This window comes from Manis pentadactyla, chromosome 14 (genome assembly GCF_030020395.1).
Source record: "Manis pentadactyla isolate mManPen7 chromosome 14, mManPen7.hap1, whole genome shotgun sequence".
Classification (NCBI taxonomy): Eukaryota; Metazoa; Chordata; class Mammalia; order Pholidota; family Manidae; genus Manis; species Manis pentadactyla.
The window spans coordinates 77980132-78001697 of NC_080032.1; the positions used below are offsets into that span (position 1 = coordinate 77980132).

Consider the following 21566-nt stretch of genomic DNA (forward strand, 5'->3'; position numbering starts at 1 on the left):
GTTTCACTGAGCAAAATACCCTCCAGCTCCATCCATGTTGCTGCAAATGGTTGGATTTGCCCTTTTCTTATGGCTGAGTAGTATTCCATTGTGTATATGTACCACATCTTCTTTATCCATTCATCTATCGATGGACATTTAGGTTGCTTCCATTTCTTGGCTATTGTAAATAGTGCTGCGATAAACATAGGGGTGCACTGATCTTTCTCATACTTGATTGCTGCATTCTTAGGGTAAATTCCTAGGAGTGCAATTCCTGGGTCAAATGGTAAGTCTGTTTTGAGCATTTTGATGTACCTCCATACTGCTTTCCACAATGGTTGAACAAGTTTACATTCCCACCAGCAGTGTAGGAGGGTTCCCCTTTCTCCACAGCCTCGCCAACATTTGTTGTTGTTTGTCTTTTGGATGGCAGCCATCCTTACTGGTGTGAGGTGATACCTCATTGTAGTTTTAATTTGCATTTCTCTGATAATTAGCGATGTGGAGCATCTTTTCATGTGTCTGTTGGCCATCTGTATTTCTTTTTTGGAGAACCGTCTGTTCAGTTCCTTTGCCCATTTTTTAATTGGGTTATTTGTTTTTTGTTTGTTGAGGCGTGTGAGCTCTTTATATATTCTGGACGTCAAGCCTTTATCGGATGTGTCATTTTCAAAGATATTCTCCCATACTGTAGGGTTTCTTTTTGTTCTATTGATGGTGTCTTTTGCTGTACAGAAGCTTTTCAGCTTAATATAGTCCCACTTGTTCATTTTTGCTGTTGTTTTCCTTGCCCGGGGAGATATGTTCAAGAAGAGGTCACTCATGTTTATGTCTAAGAGGTTTGTGCCTATGTTTTCTTCCGAGAGTTTAATGGTTTCATGACTTACATTCAGGTCTTTGATCCATTTTGAGTTTACTTTTGTATATGGGGTTAGACGATGGTCCAGTTTCATTCTCCTACATGTAGCTGTCCAGTTTTGCCAGCACCATCTGTTGAAGAGACTGTCATTTCGCCATTGTATGTCCATGGCTCCTTTATCAAATATTAATTGACCATATATGTCTGAGTTAATGTCTGGATTCTCTAGTCTGTTCCATTGGTCTGTGGCTCTGTTCTTGTGCCAGTACCAAATTGTCTTGATTACTATGGCTTTATAATAGAGCTTGAAGTTGGGGAGTGAGATCCCCCCTACTTTATTCTTCTTTCTCAGGATTGCTTTGGCTATTCGGGGTCTTTGGTGGTTCCATATGAATTTTTGAATTATTTGATCCAGTTCATTGAAGAATGTTGCTGGTAGTTTCATAGGGATTGCATCAAATCTGTATATTGCTTTGGGCAGGATGGCCATTTTGACGATATTAATTCTTCCTAGCCATGAGCATGGGATGCGTTTCCATCTGTTAGTGTCCCCTTTAATTTCTTTTAAGAGTGACTTGTAGTTTTCAGAATATAAGTCTTTCACTTCTTTGGTTAGGTTTATTCCTAGGTATTTTATTTTTTTTGATGCAATTGTGAATGGAGTTGTTTTCCTGATTTCTCTTTCTGTTGGTTCATTGTTGGTATATAGGAAAGCCACAGATTTCTGTGTGTTGATTTTGTATCCTGCAACTTTGCTGTATTCCGATATCAGTTCTAGTAGTTCTGGGGTGGAGTCTTTAGGGTTTTTTATGTACAGTATCATGTCATCTGCAAATAGTGACAGTTTGACTTCTTCTTTGCCAATCTGGATTCCTTGTATTTTTTTGTTTTGTCTGATTGCCGTGGCTAGGACCTCCAGTACAATGTTAAATAACAGTGGGGAGAGTGGGCATCCCTGTCTAGTTCCCGATCTCAGCGGAAATGCTTTCAGCTTCTCGCTATTCAATATAATGTTGGCTGTGGGTTTTTCATAGATGGCCTTTATTATGTTGAGGTACTTGCCCTCTATTCCCATTTTGCTGAGAGTTTTTATCATGAATGGATGTTGAACTTTGTCAAATGCTTTTTCAGCATCTATGGAGATGATCATGTGGTTTTTGTCTTTCTTTTTGTTGATGTGGTGGATGATATTGATGGACTTTCGAATGTTGTGCCATCCTTGCATCCCTGGGATGAATCCCACTTGGTCATGGTGTACGATGGTTTTGATGTATTTTTGAATTCGGTTTGCTAAAATTTTGTTGAGTATTTTTGCGTCTACGTTCATCAGGGATATTGGTCTATAGTTTTCTTTTTTGGTGGTGTCTTTGCCTGGTTTTGGTATTAGGGTGATGTTAGCTTCATAGAATGAGTTTGGGAGTATCCCCTCCTCTTCTATTTCTTGGAAAACTTTAAGGAGAATGGGTATTATGTCTTCCCTGTATGTCTGATAAAATTCCGAGGTAAATCCATCTGGCCCGGGGGTTTTGTTCTTTGGTAGTTTTTTGATTACCGCTTCAATTTCGTTGCTGGTAATTGGTCTGTTTAGATTTTCTGTTTCTTTTTGGGTCAGTCTTGGAAGGTTGTATTTTTCTAGGAAGTTGTCCATTTCTCCTAGGTTTCCCAGCTTGTTAGCATATAGGTTTTCATAGTAGTCTCTAATAATTCTTTGTATTTCTGCGGGATCTGTTGTGATTTTTCCTTTCTCATTTCTGGTACTGTTGATTTGTGTTGACTCTCTTTTCCTCTTAATAAGTCTGGCTAGAGGCTTATCTATTTTGTTTATTTTCTCGAAGAACCAGCTCTTGGTTTCATTGATTTTTGCTATTGTTTTATTCTTCTCAATTTTATTTATTTCTTCTCTGATCTTTATTATGTCCCTCCTTCTGCTGACCTTAGGCCTCATTTGTTCTTCTTTTTCCAATTTTGATAGTTGTGACATTAGACCGTTCATTTGGGATTGCTCTTCCTTTTTTAAGTATGCTTGGAGTGCTATATACTTTCCTCTTAAGACTGCTTTTGCTGCGTCCCACAGAAGTTGGGGCTTAGTGTTGTTGTTGTCATTTGTTTCCATATATTGCTGGATCTCCATTTTGATTTGGTCATTGATCCATTGATTATTTAGGAGCGTGTTGTTTAGCCTCCATGTGTTTGTGAGCCTTTTTGCTTTCTTTGAACAGTTTATTTCTAGTTTAATGCCTTTGTGGTCTGAAAAGTTGGTTGGTAGGATTTCAATCTTTTGGAATTTACTGAGGCTCTTTTTGTGTCCTAGTATGTGGTCTATTCTGGAGAATGTTCCATGTGCACTTGAGAAGAACGTGTATCCTGTTGCTTTTGGATGTAGAGTTCTGTAGATGTCTATTAGGTCCATCTGTTCTAGTGTGTTGTTCAGTGCCTCTGTGTCCTTACTTATTTTCTGTCTGGTGGATCTGTCCTTTGGAGTGAGTGGTGTGTTGAAGTCTCCTAGAATGAATGCATTGCATTCTATTTCCTCCTTTAGTTCTGTTAATATTTGTTTCAGGTATGTTGGTGCTCCTGTATTGGGTGCATATATATTTATAATGGTTATATCCTCTTGTTGGACTGAGCCCTTTATCATTATGTAATGTCCTTCTTTGTCTTTTGTTACTTTCTTTATTTTGAAGTCTGTTTTGTCTGATACCAGAATTGCAACACCTGCTTTCTTCTCTCTGTTGTTTGCTTGAAATATCTTTTTCCATCCCTTGACTTTAAGTCTGTGCGTGTCTTTGGGTTTGAGGTGAGTCTCTTGTAAGCAGCATATGGATGGATCTTGCTTTTTTATCCATTCTATTACTCTGTGTCTTTTGATTGGTGCATTCAGTCCATTTACATTTAGGGTGATTATTGAAAGGTATGAATTTATTGCCATTGCAGGCTTTAAGTTTGTGGTTACCAAAGGTTTAGGGTTAGCTTCTTTACTGTCTTACTGTCTAACTTAACTCGCTTGTTGAGCTATTATAAACACAATCTGATGATTCTTTATTTCTCTCCCTTCTTATTCCTCCTCCTCCCTTCTTCATATGTTGGGTGTTTTGTTGTGTGCTCTTTTTAGGAGTGCTCCCATCTAGAGCAGTCCCTGTAGGATGCCCTGTAGAGGTGGTTTGTGGGAGGCAAATTCCCTCAACTTTTGCTTGTCTGGGAATTGTTTAATCCCTCCTTCATATTTAAATGATATTCGTGCTGGATACAGTAGTCTTGGTTCGAGGCCCTTCTGTTTCATTGCATTAAGTATATCATGCCATTCTCTTCTGGCCTGTAGGGTTTCTGTTGAGAAGTCTGATGATAGCCTGATGGGTTTTCCTTTGTAGGTAACCTTTTTTTTCTCTCTGGCTGCTTGTAATACTTTGTCCTTGTCTTTGATCTTTGCCATTTTAATTATTATGTGTCTTGGTGTTGCCCTCCTTGGATCCCTTGTCATGGGAGTTCTGTGTACCTCTGTGGTCTGAGAGGCCATTTCTTCCCCTAGTTTGGGGAAATTTTCAGCAATTATTTCTTCAAAGACATTTTCTATCCCCTTTTCTGTCTCTACTTCTTCTGGAATGCCTATGATTCTTATATTATTTCTTTTATATTGATCACTCAGCTCTCTTAAAATTCTTTCATTCCTGGATATCCTTTTATCTCTCTCTGCATCAGCTTCTCTGCGTTCCTGTTCTCTGTTTTCTAGTCCATTAATGGTCTCTTGCATCTCGTCCATTCTGTTTTGAAGTCCTTCCAGAGCTTGTTTTATTTCTGAATTCTCCTTCCTTAGTTCTTGCATATTTCTCTGCAAGTCCATCAGCATGGTTATGACTTTTGTTTTGAATTCTTTTTCAGGAAGACTGGCTAAATCTATCTCCCCAGATTCCTTCTCAGGGGAAGATGTAGCAGATGCCGAAGCTGTCTGGGTTAGTCTTGTCTGAATCATATTTTTTTGCCTTTTCATGTTGACAGGTGCTATTGACTGTCAGCTGGGAGGGCCAAAATTTTCACTTACTACTGGCCTTTCTTTACTGGGGCAACTGCGACCCCTAGTGGCTTGTGTTGGGTAATTGCGTGTAGAGTGGGTCTTTGTGTCTTGCCTGGCCGGAAGGGAGAAATTTCCCTTTCTGTGGGCGGAATTTGTCTCAGGCTGCTTCTCTGCTTTCGCAGCGCCCGGTGGGGTAATGGATGGGGGGGCTGCTTGACTGTTTGCCTCCGTGAGGGGTCTCAGAGCTGTTGCCCAGGGGGTTAGTGCACCCGGTTTTCCCTGTAATTTCCAGCTGCTGTACTGTGACCTGGGTTGTTTCCGTCAAGCTGTTAAGTCCCTGTCCCTTTAAGACTTTCAAAAAGCCCCCGCTTTTCTTTGTCACAGGGGCATCAGCTTCAGCACCCGCTCTGAGGTCTTACCCCCTGTTCTCCCAGTATCCAGGGCCCCCTGGGCATATACTGTGTCTGCGCTCTGGCCCGGATGGCTGGGGCTGGGTGTTCGGCAGTCCTGGGCTCCGTCTCCCTCCCGCTCTGCCTATTGTTCTCCCGCCGGGAGCTGGGGGGAGGGGCGCTCGGGTCCCGCCGGGCCGGGGCTTGTATCTCACCCCTTTCACCAGTCGCTGGGTTCTCGCTGGTGTAGCTGCAGTCTGGCCACTGTCCTGCGTCTTCTGGTCTCTCTTTTAGGGCTAGTTGTGTTTGTTGTATTTTCAAAAGTATATATGTTTTTGGGAGGAGATTCCCACTGTCCTACTCACGCCGCCATGTTGGCTCCACACCGAAATTACATTAATTTTTACCTAAGGAGAAATTAAAATACTGCAGAACAGGATTTTGTCAGGTAGGGTTTAACTTTGGAGAACCACAAACCATTGTAATATCTAAAACTTTTTTTGTCCTTCAAGAACCACTTTTGCCCCTTTGGTGGTACCGTCTCTGTTGAGAATGCATGTAACAGACTAAGAAATTTTATTTCATTGTATGTGTGTATCTCTTTGTATACACATTATATATGTGTATTTCTTTGTATCTCTTTTCTTGCATTCTCTATATGTGTATGTATCTTCCTCGATGTATAAAATGAGTTATGTCCTGACACACTGATTGTAAGTTGAAAATACTGTAAATAATTTGGTATCACATCCAGACCTTATGGACATTTCAAGCAATGGAGAAGAAAAATAGTATGTTTTAAGTTAGTTTGAGACCTTTCCTGGAGCCCACGGGTCTCTGGCTTCTGAATTGTTTAGCAGAAAAGTTAAGGTTTGAATTGAATTGTTCCTTTCCTACATTCTTTCCTAAAAGGAGAGAGGGTTGTTAAGTGAGTGATTATTATAATCAAAGAAAAAAATAAATTATCAAGTTAGTCAACACGCATGAGAAGTTTTAGATACCAGGAGCCTGGAAGTAGAAGTGAGAGGTGAGGTAGTCCTTAAACTGAGATCTGTTGTGTGTTGCCCAAATTCATGCAAAACAGTGGGTTTCTTCCATCCCTGCACATGCAGAGCCTGAATTACAGACAAACTAACAGAAACAATTTTAAAAAGAGGGTATCAGACAGAAATTGGAGAAACAGAGCAGTGCCCAAGGGTGAGAGAGGTAGATACAGGCTAGAATGAGTACAAATCTTCCTCTACTTACAATGGGGTAACATCCCAATAAACCCATTGCAAATTGAAAATGTATTTAATACACCTAACCTCCCAAACATCATAGCTTAGCTTAGCCTCCCTTAAATGTACTCAGAACACCTACATTAGCCTACAGTTGGACAAAATCATCTAACACAAAGCCTGTTGTATAAAAAAGTGTTGACTATCCCATGTAATTTATTGAATACTGTACTGAAAGTGAAGAACAGAATGGTTATAGGTGCATTGTTTACTGTGGTAATTGTGTGACTGACTGGGAGCTGTGGTTCACTCCAGTACCTAGCATCACAGGAGAGTATATATACCATATCACTAGCCTGGAAAAGGTAAAAAAAAACTGAAGTAGAATTTCTACTGAAGGTGTATTGCCTTTACACCATCATAAATTAGAAAATTTGTAAGCCAAACCATTATAGGTCAGGGACCATCTGTATATCTTTATTTATATCTATATATCTCCTCTTAAAAATAGTAAGGTAGGAATTAAGGCCAAAGTGCCAAAGTACCTATATATTTCTTTTCAGCTTTGAAGATCTTAGAGCTTTAGGAAATTTCAACTCATAGGGTTAGTATGAGTTGAAGGTAATGGAAAGATTTACATGGAAGTACATTCTTCCTGATCTGAATATTAACTCCTGATAAAACTAAATTTGTTGATGTGTGATATATATAATAAACAGTGCACAAGTATAAATGTAGACCCTGATGAATTTTTCTATGAAGTGACCATGCCCCTGTCATAAGTATTCAAGTCAGGAAACAGATTTGGGAAAATAGTAACCCCAGAATTCTCTCTTGTGCTTCCTTGCAGTCATTACCTATCATCTGTCTCCTCAACTAAGGGTCACTCCTGTCCTGATTTCTTACATCATAGTTTTGCCTCTTTAGGAATTTTTTAAAAGAAGATTCATATGGAATATACATACGTATTTTTTTGGTCTAGCTTTATGCTCAAATTTTGAGAAATTTATACATGTATATTTAGTTCTTTCTCATGGCCGACTTACTTCATTGTAAGAATATACCTCAGTTTATCTTCTGCTATTGGAAGACGCTTGTGTTGTTTTCAGCTTTTGGCTGTTACAACTTATGCTGCCATGAACATACTTGTATATATCTTTTGGTGAACATAAATTTCCATTGCTGTTAGGTGAATGCTTAGAAGTAGACTTGCTGGGTTACCTGGTGTACGTATTTTCAGCTTTACTAGATACTTCCAATGTGGCCGTGCCAGTTTATACCCCTACTGGCAGTATATGAGAATTTCAGTTGTTCTGTGTCTTTACACACAATTGGTATTATCTGTCTTCATTTTTAGCATGCTGGTAGGCATCAGGGGTATCTTTTTAAGGTTTTAAAATTTGCATTCTTCTTGCAGCTAGTCTGTCTCTCTTCTGCATGTGTTGGTATTTGGATGTCTTCTATTTTGAGGTGCCTAAGTCTTCTGCTAATTTTTCTGATGGATTATTTTTTTCTTTATGATTTTTAGATATTCTTTATTTATTCTAGATTTGAGTCCTTTTTAAAGAAATATGTATTACAGATATTTTCTGCCAGTTTGTAGCTTGCATATTTCCTCTTAATAGTGCCTTTTGATGAATAGTTGTAAGGCCAGTTTTTCATTTTTTTCCCCTTATGCGTACCATGTTTTGTGTCTTGAGATCTCTTCCTGTGCCAAAGTCATGAAGATGTTCCTCTGTGTTTTCTAGAAACTTCAGTGTTTTGATATTTTACATTTTGAGCAGGAATTGTTTATGGTATAAGGGGAGAAGGGGGAGTCATGACTGATATATTTTTTTTCCATATGGCTCTCAGTTGATCACCTTTGCCATAAATCAGGTGGTACCATATGTGGGTCTGTTTATGAATTCTTCTGTTCCTTGGTCTGCTTTGTCTATTACTGCACCAGTACTACACTGTCTTAATTACACCAAAGCTTTGGTATAAGTCTTAGTATTACATATAGCTATTACAGTCCTTAGTATAGGATTCCAATTTTGTTCTTCTATAAGATTCCCTTGAATATTGGCTTTTTAAGTTGTCGTATAAATTATAGACTCAGCTTTTCAATTTCCGCAGAACAAGTTGGTTTGGATTTTGATTGCTATTTTGAGAAGTGAATTCATCAACAATGTTAAGTCTTAATATCCATAAACGTGGTATATCCCATTTATTTAATTTCTCTCAAACTTTAGAAGTTTTCAGTGTAGAGATGTTGCACATTTCATTTACTTTTTTTCCCCTATGAATTTAATGTTTTTGATGTTACTGTAAGGAGTGTCATTTAAAAAATGATGGCATATAGAAATTCAATTAGTTGCTGTGTATTGAATTTCAAGCATTGATTCCAAGGTTTTTAATGTATATTCTTTTTTTTAAATGTATATTCTTTTTGCATTTTCTCTTTATCTATAAATAATGACAGTTTTGTTTTTTCCTGTTCTTACTTTTTCTATTGTTGGTCTTACTGCACTGGAGGGTAGGACATCCCACACAATATTGAAGTAGAAGGTGATATTGAGTATCCTTGTTCCCAGTCTAAGGAGATCATCTCCAGTAATTTATTAGGTATGATGTTTGCTCTAGGTTTTCTTTAGATGCTGTAACACATTAAGGAACTTTTATTCTTAGTGTAGTGTTTTCAGCATGAATGAGTTTTGTATTTTATCACGTGCTTTTTGTGCAACTCATGGGTACATAATTTCCTTCATTTTTCTGTTACTGAGCTGAATTACATTAATTTAAAAAAAAATTTGAATGCTAAAAATCTTTGCATTCCTACAGTAAACCCCATCTGGTTGTGATGTATTCTTTTTTATATATCGTTGATCAGTTGCTGATCTTTGGGTTAGGATTTTTCCAGCTATGTTAATGAGAGAGAGTGGTCTATAATTTTTCTTTCTTGTTTTGTCCTTGACAAGTTTTGACGTCTAGTTGGAACATGTTTCTTTTCCTATTTTGGGTAGAGCTGTTTATAATAATATGTATCTATAGGGAAGTCTGCTTTATTGGTAATTTATATCTTTTTTTTTTTTTTCTTGAAAATTTTGCTTGGAAGTTACCAGTCTTTTCAGAGAACAAACTTTGACCATTGAGTTTTCCTATTTTATTAATAATTTTGCTTTTTTATTTTTTTCCTAATCCTTTATTTTTTTTTTGAAGGATAACTTGTTTTTCTAGCTACTTGAGCTAGAAGCTTAGATCACTATTTTTCTGTCTACATGTAAACACCCACAAGCTTTGATATGTCTATATTTGGAGTTCAAAATGTTTCCTAATTATCCATTTTTTTCTTTATCCCATGGATTATGTATATGTGCCTTGCTTCATTTCAACCAAATATGTGAGATAATTTTTAAGTCTTTTTTCTTTGTGAAAAAACACATAAAATTTACCATCTTAACCATTTCTTTTTGGGCTGTGTGTGATTGATGTGTTGTGTGTGATATGTTTCTTATCCATTATAGTTTGAGAAAATACTTGGAATTATTTTAATCCCTTCATATTTATTGAAGCTTTCTTTAAAAATCAGGCTTTTAGTTAATTTTGGTAATTTTTATGTAGACTTGAAAAGCAGTACATATTCTGTTGGATAGTGTTCTGTGTATATCAGTTAAATTAGATTTTTAATTCTGTTCAGATTGCTTGAATACATAATGTTTTTTCCTGTTTTAAAAAACAGCTCTTGAGAGGCACTCAACTTTCAGACAATTATTGTGGAATTTGTTTAGTCTGTCAGTTTTTGCTATGTATTTTGAAGCTGTACTACTGGATGCATATAAATTATGAATCTTTTTTATATGCTGTAGCAGCTTTCTTTTGCATGTCTACTGTAAAAGCAGTATATAGTTTTTCTTTTCATACTTAGTCTTTTTTTACATGATTTCATTCTGAAAAATTTCAAACATATAGAAAAGTTGAGAGAATTGTATAGTGAACACCCATATACCTACCACCTGGGTTGCACAATTAACATTTTGTTGCATTTGCTTTATCACTTATGATATTACTTTTTTAAATATCATTTAGAAAGTAGTGCATATATTAATTGTAGAAATTTTGAAAAAATATAGGTGAGCACAAAGTGGAAAATAATTGTGGCTCCACTATCCTACTGAGATAATAAGATGGTCACAGTTATTGTTTATATTCTGGACTTACCACATATGGGAAACTATTCAAATTTACATATCTTGATTGATTTGCAGTATATAAACAAGTACTTTACATATCTTGATTCATTTAAATACCACAATTTCCCTTGTGATGGTTACTGTTATCCCGTTTTACAGATTATAGAAATTTGGGTACATGAGTTTCAGTAACTTCTCCAAAGTCCGTGGAGAATTAGGTGATGGAGTATATGTACTTGACTCGGGTAGTCTAGTTCCGAATCTGTGCTTTTGACATACTTACTCTTTTAATTGGACTATTTAGTTCTTTTACATTTAATAGAATAATTTATATCATTGAATTTTTCTCTCTGCAGTCTGTTGTTTTCTCTTTGACCTATGTATTTTATATTCCTGTTTTTGACCTATATTTATTTTTTCTTCTTTTGATATGGTCCAAATATCAAGTACTTACAGTATAATACAGAGTGGCAAATACAATTAAGCAATTACAGTGCATATTAGTAAATGCTGTGTATAGGGTTCTAGCAAGCACTGAGAAGTTTTTACACCTTACCTGAATTTAGGAATTGTCTTCAAGAAGAGATAACTCTTGTGTTAGAATTTTAAAGGAAGTTAGAAGGTAGTGAGGTGAAGAAAAAGAAGAGCAAATTTTTTGGGTAAATTGCTATCTAACTTAAGCTATCAAGGAATTTGCATGCCCTAAGTGGCTTGAATTTTTTCCTCTAAGGAGTGTGGAACCGTTTGAAGATTGCCAATCATCATGTTCATGTTTGTATTGTCTATAGATTATTCTGGTGGCAGTGTAGGGAATGAATATTTTTGGAAGGCAGGAATGTGATTAAACTGACATCAGACAGACCAGTTAGGCTGTTAAAATACTGAAAATGGGAGATTATTGACAAGGTCCTGGATTCAGATGGTGAAGGTGAAGGTGGAGATGGAGAAACAGGAGCCAATTTACAAATTACCTAAGAGGAAAACTTTTTTATCCAGGGGATGGAGAGGGAGGGCTTCAAAGATGACTGCCTGAAATTTACCTGAATGGGTGTAAGATAAAATGAATAGGTACCATTGGATGATTTATCTCTGGTTTTAAGCAATTTTATTATATTGTGCCTTGGTGTAGTTTTCTTCCTTAGACTTCTTGAGATTCTTAGATATTTTGAGTTCATAGCTTCTCATCAAATTTGGGTAACTTTTGACTCATTTTTTAAAAGATTTTTTGTATTCCCTTCTTTTCCTCTGGGAACTCAAATTTTCTATGTGGTCTCTCAGCTCATGGATCCTTTTTTCCCCCAAGCCCACTTTTTTTTCCTTCTAGTTCTTTTTTTCCCTTCTCTTTGTTTTGGATAGTTTCTATTGCTCTGTCTTCAAGTTTGCTAATTTTTTTTTGGTGCGGGCAGTATCTAAACTACTGTTAAATCCATCTAGTGTATTTTTTACCTCAGACATCTTGAGAAGTTTCATTTGGATGTTCCATGTACTTCAATGTCTCTGCTTAACTTTTTATTACAGAATACAAAAGCTTTTTTTTGGAATACATCTGTGTCAGTTCTGGTTGGTTTCAATTAATTGATTACCCCCACTCCCATTATGGATTGTATTTTTTGGTGTTTTTTTTTCACACCTAATAATCTTAAGGTGAGTGTCAGACATTGTAATTTTACCTTGTTAGACATTGGATAGTTTTTCTAGTTTTTTGGGAATAGTTTGAATCTTTGGGGTCTTAAAGTTAAGATAATCTTATATGGGACCAGCACAGCACAGAGTCCAGGACTAATCTCTAAATCTATAACACATATTTTTGTTTTAATTATTCAGTATCTTATTTTATGGTTTCATGATGAATTACTTTGGTGTCCTTTGTTAAAATTTAAATATGGAGGTGCTTTTATGTATATTAACCCATTAATCCTCGTAACACTATAGGTTCTAGTATACTAGTATTACACATGAGAATGAAGCTCGTAGAGGTTATGTGACTTGCCTAAGGTTACTCAGCTTGTAGATGACACAGAGTCCAAACTCAAGCAGTCTTGCCCTATATGTAGCTCATCCTATGAACTAGTACTATCCTATATACTTGCAGGTGTAGGATAAATCCTCTGAAACTATGCTTCACAATATTTATATTAGTTTTGCCACCCATCCCTCCATTGAGGTGGAATTTTGTATTTCTAGTATATAGCTATCTAGTATATGTCTAGTTTATTTTAATTATTTTATAAGGTTCAGCACATTGAATTATATGTAGATTTATCCAAGGATAAAAAGCCTTATCTACACATCTTTAAAGTTAGTGTTCTCCTTGAGAGACAATCAGGAAACACACCTTCTGGCTTTATTAGTTACTGCAGTAAAGAGAGAACTTGTATCAGGCAGAATGCTGGCCATCTCAGTAAGTGGGGTTAGAAAGACTTACTATAGGACTTGGGTGTGATTAGTGACTTCGAGGAAGCAAGGCTTTCCTCTGGATTGGTTGCTGTTAGGAAGGGGCTAGTGGGGCAAGTCTGGTACTGTGGGTATCTTATCCTTAGCTACAAGATGGGAGAAATGCAGAGTGGCCAAAACTGTGACTACAAAACTGAACAGCAGTCACTCATATTACCAGAATAGGGGTATGTTTGGTAATTTTTGTGGTTTGGAAAAATTTCTTAATTTTGTCTATGTCCAGATATATTTACAGAGTGGTTTTGTTTTTGACTTGATCCATTGATGGTCACTGACTGGCCTCATCTGATGTTGATACTCTGTGAAATTGTTTATGTTCAAAAGAACCTCAAGGCCTTGCTGTGTGTGCCAGGTCAGCTCCTAGCCTGTTAGGCTGTTTTCTCCTTCTTAATTACTTAATTTTTTCTTAAGTAAACTAGGTTCACTGCAGGGGGAAAAAAAGGTGAGAACAAACACATAAGCCACAAGAAAAAAGTTTAAACTACCTAATGTTTTGTTGAATATTGTTGTAGACATTTTTATCCTTATTTAAAACAAAATATTTTTATAATGTGAAGTTACATTATTCGTGTATTTACTTTTTTACCCTAGGGATTTATTGTGACTATGTTTCATTCCAGGTATGTGGCTGATGTGCAATGGAGAATGATAACATCATTGCCATTGGAGTTTTGATCTGTGTCATCCTTTTATATGTCTATGTAGCGTTCAGTAATCTGTATTCAGTAATCTTTTTGTGTGTGTGTTTTTTTTATTTTTAATTAAGGTATCATTGATATATACTCTTATGAAGGTTTCACAAGAAAAACAGTGTGGTTACTACATTCACCCATATTATCAACACTTATTTTAATAAAATGATAGGCATTAAGTTTAAGTATATATGCATCTTGTTAATGACTTCCTTCAATCTTTGTGAAATCTAGGTGAAAAGCAGAATTTGTTTCTGCATACCTAAAAACAAAGATACTAAAAAATGTCTCTTTACATAAGTTCATACAATTTACCTGTATAGGTGAGTAATAATACTACTAAGCCTTGTATATAATAAAAAAACATTATGTAAAAAACTTGTTAGATGTATATTAACTTTAGTAAATGCTTTTCTTCAAATTTTCATCTGAAGCTCTAAAGCCTTTTTAGATAATCATTTATCATCACAGTAATCTTACTGAAATGGAAACATTTACCCTATTTCTCAGGCATTAGTTAAATGTATATATATTTTAAAACTTGTTCCATTTTCCTGTTCTTTCCCAGTTGTCTTGGAAAAAATGTCCTTAACTTTTGCTTTCACTTTTACATCTTGTTCCTTTCTTCCACCTGAGAGCCTTGAAAAGCTCTGAATTATAATTGGATAAATAGAAGAATAGTTTTAGTGTTAAATTAGTATAGAGGAAAATAAAAGTTGTTGTTTTTGAATAGACTTAACTGATATTGCTAATCATCTGTTTGTTTTTTAAATACACTATTTGTGCTCAGATCTAAAAAAGGATTCAAAATAACTTAAAGCTCTTGAAAAGTTCCCCCAATCCCTTATCATATACACCATGCTAGGAGGAGGGTTCTGTCCCTGTAGGCATAGGAAAGATTTTTTTTTTGTGTGTGTGTATGTGTGTGTGTACATACACATACATTTGCAGTGCATGCAGTACAAGGCAGAGTAGGTATAAAAAAATTGTGTATAAATACTGTAGTCGAATAAGTAATACTTGGATCAAGAAAGACAATGTTGTAATAATGAAGGGCAACATATTAACCAGTTGCATTCCTTTTTGTTTAAATCTAGAATTCAAATTGTATTCAAAAGTTGTTTCATGTTAAAAAGTAGATATTTTCTTTTAATTAGTACTTAACTAGTTATTTTCAAAGTATCTCCTGTTCCATTTTGTAAAACTATGTAATTGCTTTTCTTCCCCCTGCCCCCTTTTTTTTCTTGGCAGCTTTTCACAGATGGAATCACAAATAAACTTATTGGCTGCTATGTGAGTAATACCATGGAAGATGTAGTCCTGGTGCGAATTTACGGCAATAAGACCGAGTTGTTAGTTGATCGAGATGAGGAAGTGAAGAGTTTCCGAGTGTTGCAGGCTCATGGCTGTGCGCCCCAGCTCTACTGTACCTTCAATAACGGACTGTGCTATGAATTTATACAGGGAGAAGCATTGGATCCAAAGCATGTCTGCAACCCTGCTATTTTCAGGTATATTTCCTTTTCAAAATTATTTTTCTTCTTGAAAAATAAGATTATTAATTGGACTGAGGAAATGTTTTTTAAAACTACCTTTTCTTTCTTGAGCACCTATTTGGTTAACAGAAGCTTTCTTTTGTTAGGGTCTTGTTTTTGCTAAAGAAAAAAAATCCTTTTTATCTGTCATCTTGTTGGGTTTTTGCAAAAGAAAGGGTTGTAAGAGGTTTTGGATTAGTCTGCTTCATATGGTCAAGGCTTTCTCTTAATGCTTTGAAGTATTGCTTGAATCAAAGCATTAGACATTTCTTACTAAGTTCTGCTAATCAGTTGCTAATATTTTCAGAGTTCTTGGTTACTAATATTAATTCTGTTAATACTTTGTTTCCCTTGAAACTTCTTATTACTTAATTAAATGTATTACCTTTTCTACAAGAATGATGTTTTGCATATGCTTTTTTTTCTAAAATTGGTATCTTGTAAAGTTCTCTTTCTGCTCTTGAAAAGTAGCATATGGGCTTGATTTGAAAACAGCAAGTTGATACATAGTTTAAACCAGAAGTTCTCAAATATTTTGGTCTTAAGACCCCTTTACAACTTTTAAAGGTTATTGAGAACCCAAAGAGCTTTTATGTGAGTTACAGTTATCGGTATTTGCCATGTTAGAAATTAAAACATTTTTTAGAGTACAAGAATATCAGTTATATATTCTGTCAGTTGTCAGCATGATGATATCATACCATTTCATGTAGTTTTTAGAAGACTAGTTTTTGGAAAATTAGAGAATATTGGAAAGATAAATAATATCTTAAAATGTGGTTTTGGCCTCACAAACCTCCTGAAAGGATCTTAGGTTTACAGGGGTCCTCGATCATATTTTAAGAATTGCTGAGTTAACACACTGATGAAAATGGAATGGACCTGTATCATTGACTTATTTTAAGCCTGTTTCAAATAATATCTTATGATTTTTTGGCATAGAAATATACTCAAGTCCTAATTTTTAGCTATCAAGGTATATTCTTTTCCCTTTCATGAGTATACTGTTTAGGATGTATAGAATGTTGAAAACTGAATAGATATGTAAATTAGGCTGAAGGAAAGCTGGAATTAGATTCAAATACAAAACATACTTTCCATAAGATTGTTAGAGAGGAGCTTCCTAGTAACTAAAATAGCAAGGAAAACACTAGTTTTAGAGACAGTGTCTAAAAGATTTAAGAAAAATTTCTTAAGGCTAATACCATATTTACTGGGGTAGCAAGTTTTAACTGCCTTTGTAAAACCTGCACTTCAATACTTTTTACATTGATATTCCTAATCTGTCTTTAATACACCAAATTTAAACTTTCAATTGAACTACTGGTACTATCTGCAGGTCAGAAGTTCATATTCAGAAGAATCTCACCTCCTTTTACTCTGCAGTCTCATGATGGAAACCTGATGCTGGGGCAGTTTTTTTCTCTTTCAGTGATAATGGAAAGTTATGAAATTGGAAGCCATATGAAATTCTATATTAGGCAGTATAGCTCTGTCACTAAGAGTACACTGTGGAGCCAGATTGCTTCAGCTTTGTGAGCTGTGTGAATGTGGGCATAGTACTAAAACAATTGGTGCCTCTATTTCCTCATCTAAAAAATGGGAATAATAATGGTACCTACTCTAGGGTTGTTGTAACCATTAGCGTTGATATTATGTGTAAAAAGCTTAGAATAATACCTGTTATATGGTAAACACTATGTGTTAGATTTCACAATTATTAAAAAAATTTTATGTACAGATTGTTGGTTGAGGTTCATAAAAATACTTTATCCAAAATCCTGGAACAGACATGTTTGGAAATCCATTTTTGACGTTTTAGAAAAGTAATACATTGCCTACACAATGCCACTGTAGTCAAAATATTGATATTTCTGCAGTGATACTAAATAATAAAGGATAAAGATTATAAAAAAAAATTTTAAAGACTTTTCACACTTTATCCAGCTTCTGCAGAGCTTCTAACAACTTGGACATTAACTAAAGAAAGTATTAAAATATTACTCAGGGAAACTGTCATGGATGTTACCAATCTACTGACTTTATTAATGTTTTTAGGAACATATTTTTTTGCATTTTAAAATTCAAACATGGACATTTTTTGTTCTAAGTGTTACTTATTACGGTGTTTGTACATATTATTCCTTAAAGTCTGTGAAAGCAGCATAAGGTTGGTGTCATAGCATATAACACCCCCCACCCCCATACACATACATCCCTTGTTTGTTACAGACAATATAAACGAGTTTCGGAACTCTTTCCTACTGAAACTAGATTAACACCTCAGAGTCTTTCTCAACTAAGCAATTTTAGGTTATTACTGCCCATTTGTTTTATTTTAACTTCCTTGAAGAGAGCATTTCATTTAATAGTTTATTTTTTAGTTAATACAAAGAAAAATAGTAACAGGTATAATTCTGTTGATTTGTAGAAATGATATATTAAAGTGATGAAGGTGGCTAATACTGATGTAGCATTTAAGTTGAGCTGGATACTGTTCTGAATACCTTATGTATGTTAATAAATTCAACTCAAAATAATCCCAGTAGGTAGGTAATATTATAATACCATTTTAATAGATACAAATAATAAGATTTGTATCTTTAATAGATAAAAATAGATGCAAGGGTTTTAAGTACTTTTCTGAAGATTGTGCTGTTGGTAAAAGTACTTCCCAAAAGAATACTAATGATGAATAACTTTACCTATTTACTTGCTCATTGAGAAAAAAGAACATTATAAGGAGAAAATAAGAACTTTGTTAAACCACTTAAAAAATTTATTATGAACATTTGTAGAATTGAAGTGAATAGACTAAAGAAGAAAACAAAAGCAGACTTTGCCCTATTGATTGATTTCTGATCATCCTATATAAGTAAATAATCATCATTAAGCTTACTATAGAATTTCTTTTTAACAGGAAAGCTTTTCATAATTGATCTTTTTAAGGACCTTCAGGTAGGAAGATGATATTGACACAATATCACAAACATGTTTGTGTTAAACCACAACTGTGGAAAAGACAAAACTATAGAGACAGCAAAAAGATCAGTGATTGCCAAGGGTTAAGGGGGTGGGAAGGATGAATAGATGAAACAGAGAATTTTTAGGGCAGTGAAAATGTCTGGGATACTTTAATGGTGTATTCACATTTCATTAAAAAAAAAAGAATACTGTTGGAGACGAGGCATCAGTATTTTCAAGTAAGTATTCTATGACAGTTGGCTTGCAAAAAATGATATATTGGATTGATCTACAATTTTGAAAGAGAAGCAGGATGGGAGCTGAGAAAGGAAGCAAAAGATGAGAGTAAGGAACTCCAGTATGTGGTTAGTTGACATTATGAGTTGTAATGCTTACTGTTTAACTTATTTTGTTAGTAAATTTATTTCACATTATGTTATAATTCTTTTACAGCATACTTAAGCACAACAGATTTTGTTAATTACAATAAAGCACAGAAAATACAAAAAGAAAAACTGAGGGCAAGGCATATTGATTTAATAAGTAGCTGAATTAGAAATAGTTTTAAAAAGGAATATGGTTTTATATGTACAACAAATAACTTTACAAAATAACAATTGAATAAATGATGATTCTGGAGCCCCAAGACAAGGGTAGTGATGTAAATTTGGGATGATGTGCTTATTTAGCTTTTCTCCATTAAGAAATGAATTTCATATATATGAGGTAAAAACAGATATTTACGTTTAGTCTAGTGGAGGACAGAATTTAAACTGTCCCTGTTCTAGTAATTTAGTCTGTGACAGACAACAATCTTGGGAATAAAATAAGGTAAATAGTATACACAGGAGAACAGAAAAGGTTTTCAAAAAAAGTACAGATAGTTTACTCTGGTACACTTGGGAATTTAGGCAGTGTTTCACTGAGGTTACATTTGAACTGGCCTTTAAAGGATGAGGCAGAACATGGAAGATGCTGGGGGAATAGGATGATAGGTAAAGACAAGTTGCACCAAGTTAATGCTTAACTAGTAAGGATTTATAGACGTGTCACCTGCTTTATTTGAAAATTTTTATAGCAATCAAATTTTATGGAGACCTTCAGATAATACTTTGAAATCCAAAAGTATTCAGGATTTCTCATCATGTATTTCTCTAAAACTTTGCTCTTGTTGGGAATCCTGGCAGAATTTTAAATAAAAGCCATCAAGCAACAGACATAACAGGATGAATGAAGTTTAAATGAATTATTACACATTTATCAAAAAGCATAACTAAACAACACTGACTTCCAGTGATGAAGGTACTATAGTGCAACTGGTACATTACGGGTTGTTAGTAAAATGGTGATATTCTCTTTTGGCAATCCATAGCACAATATATCAATGTAGAGTAATTAATAAAAGAAACTTATATGCCATGTTTCAGTCATGCCAACTCTTACATTCATATATAAAAGGTACTTCAGCACAAGAACACAAGTAAGTATTCTGCCGTTGATATTTTTGTATGTTGTCTAGAACATGCAAAATGGCTGATGCAGGTCTGTGATGAAAAAATGAGCTTAATAGCTGAGCTGTGGCTACAGTAGGTTAGGCAATAGTTCGCTTATGTGAAAATGCAAAAGGAGTATGTAAAAATGAGATAAACTCTATGGGGATGATAGGATTAGGGATTATTTTAAAATTCAAAAAATGCCTGTAAAAGGTACAATGCTGCTAATTTTTTTAAGTCTTCTAAAAGGGGAGCAGTTAGAGTATTAGAGAAAATTTTCTGAAGCTTTGAGATTTTCAGACATATGTCTTTATTGTGTATAGGATTTTAAAGTACATTTGCTTTGATGTTAGTCAATAAAACTTTACTGATGGGTAGGAAGAAGAAAGACCAATTTAGTGAAAATCAGACATCTTTAATTCTTAGATTTCTTTTTTTACAAATAAAAATCAATGGTTTAAATAATGCTAAGTTACCTTAACAAAGAGATATTAAGTGTTTTTTTTTCTGTTGTATATAAAGTTTCTAATAAAAAAACAATTGAAGTGCTCTAATCAGGTCTTTTTAAGAATTGCATTTTCAAATGACCATTTAAAATTTTTATTTAATTAAAAAATTTCCTTTTAATTGTAGAATACAAATAACAACAAAAAATTTATATGTTCATATTTTTGTGACTTATTTCACTTAGCATGATGTCTTCAAGATTTATCCATGTTGTAGCGTGACTCATAATTTCCTTTTTAAGACTTCTTAAATCCCATTTTATGTATATACCATATTTTGCTTATCCATCCATGGATGGACATTTGAGTTGCTTTTACCTTTTGGCTGTTGTGAATAATGCAGTTATGAACACGCATGTACAGATACCCTTTTGAGACCCTGCTTTCAATTCTTTCTGGCGTATAACCAGAAGTGGAACTGCTGGAACATGTAGTTCTTTTTTTAAACTTTTGAGGAACTGACATACTGTTTTCTCTAGTGACTGCACCATTTTTACATTTCCACCAATAGTGTACAAGATTTCCCATTTCTCCATCTCTTTGCCAACCCTTAAACTGTTGTTTGTTTTTGATAGTAGCCATCCTGATGGCTATATAATATGGTATCTCATGTTGTTTGATTTCCATTTGCCTAATGATTAGTCATGTTTGGCATCTTAGACTTGTTGGCTGTTTGTAATACCTTCTTGGGGGAAATTTGAGTTCAAGTTCTTGATTTTTGATTGGATTGTTTGTTTTTGTTGAGTTGTAGGAGTACTTTATATATTCCAAACATTAACCCCTTATTACAGGTACAATTTGCAAACATTGTCTGTAATTCAGTGGGTTGCCTTTTCATGCTTATGATTTTGTCCTTTATGCAGTTTTAAATTTTGATGCAGACTAATTCATCTGTTTTTACTTTTGTTGCCTGTGCTATTGGTATTATATCCAAGAAATCATTGTTAAATCCAGTGTCCTGAAGATTTTCTCCTAAGTTTTCTTGTAAGTTTTATAGTTTTAGCTTTTACATTTAGATTTTTGATCCATTTTGAGTTAATTTTTGTATATGATGTAAGGAAAGGATTCAGCTTCTTTTTTTTACATGTACATACCAGTTTTCCCAGCACCAGCTGTTGAAAAGACTGTCCTTTGTCCATTGAAGGTCTTTGCACACTTACTGAAAATCATTTGACCATAAACTCAAGGGTTTATTTCTGGGCTGTTGAGACCATTGGTCTATATGTCTGTCATTATGTCAGTACCATACTGTTTTGATAACTGTAGCCTTGTAATAAGTTTTGGAATCAAG

General features: G+C 34.7%; 1 protein-coding gene across 1 annotated transcript in view; it reads left to right on the forward strand.

Moving 5' to 3' along the window:
- Window positions 1-21566, forward strand: part of ETNK1 (ethanolamine kinase 1) — a 61865-nt gene that overhangs the window by 12114 nt on the left and 28185 nt on the right. Inside the window, exon 2 of the mRNA XM_036889257.2 lies at window positions 15029-15288. Within this exon, the coding sequence (XP_036745152.1) occupies window positions 15029-15288 (260 nt within the window). The remainder of the gene's footprint in view (window positions 1-15028; window positions 15289-21566) is intronic.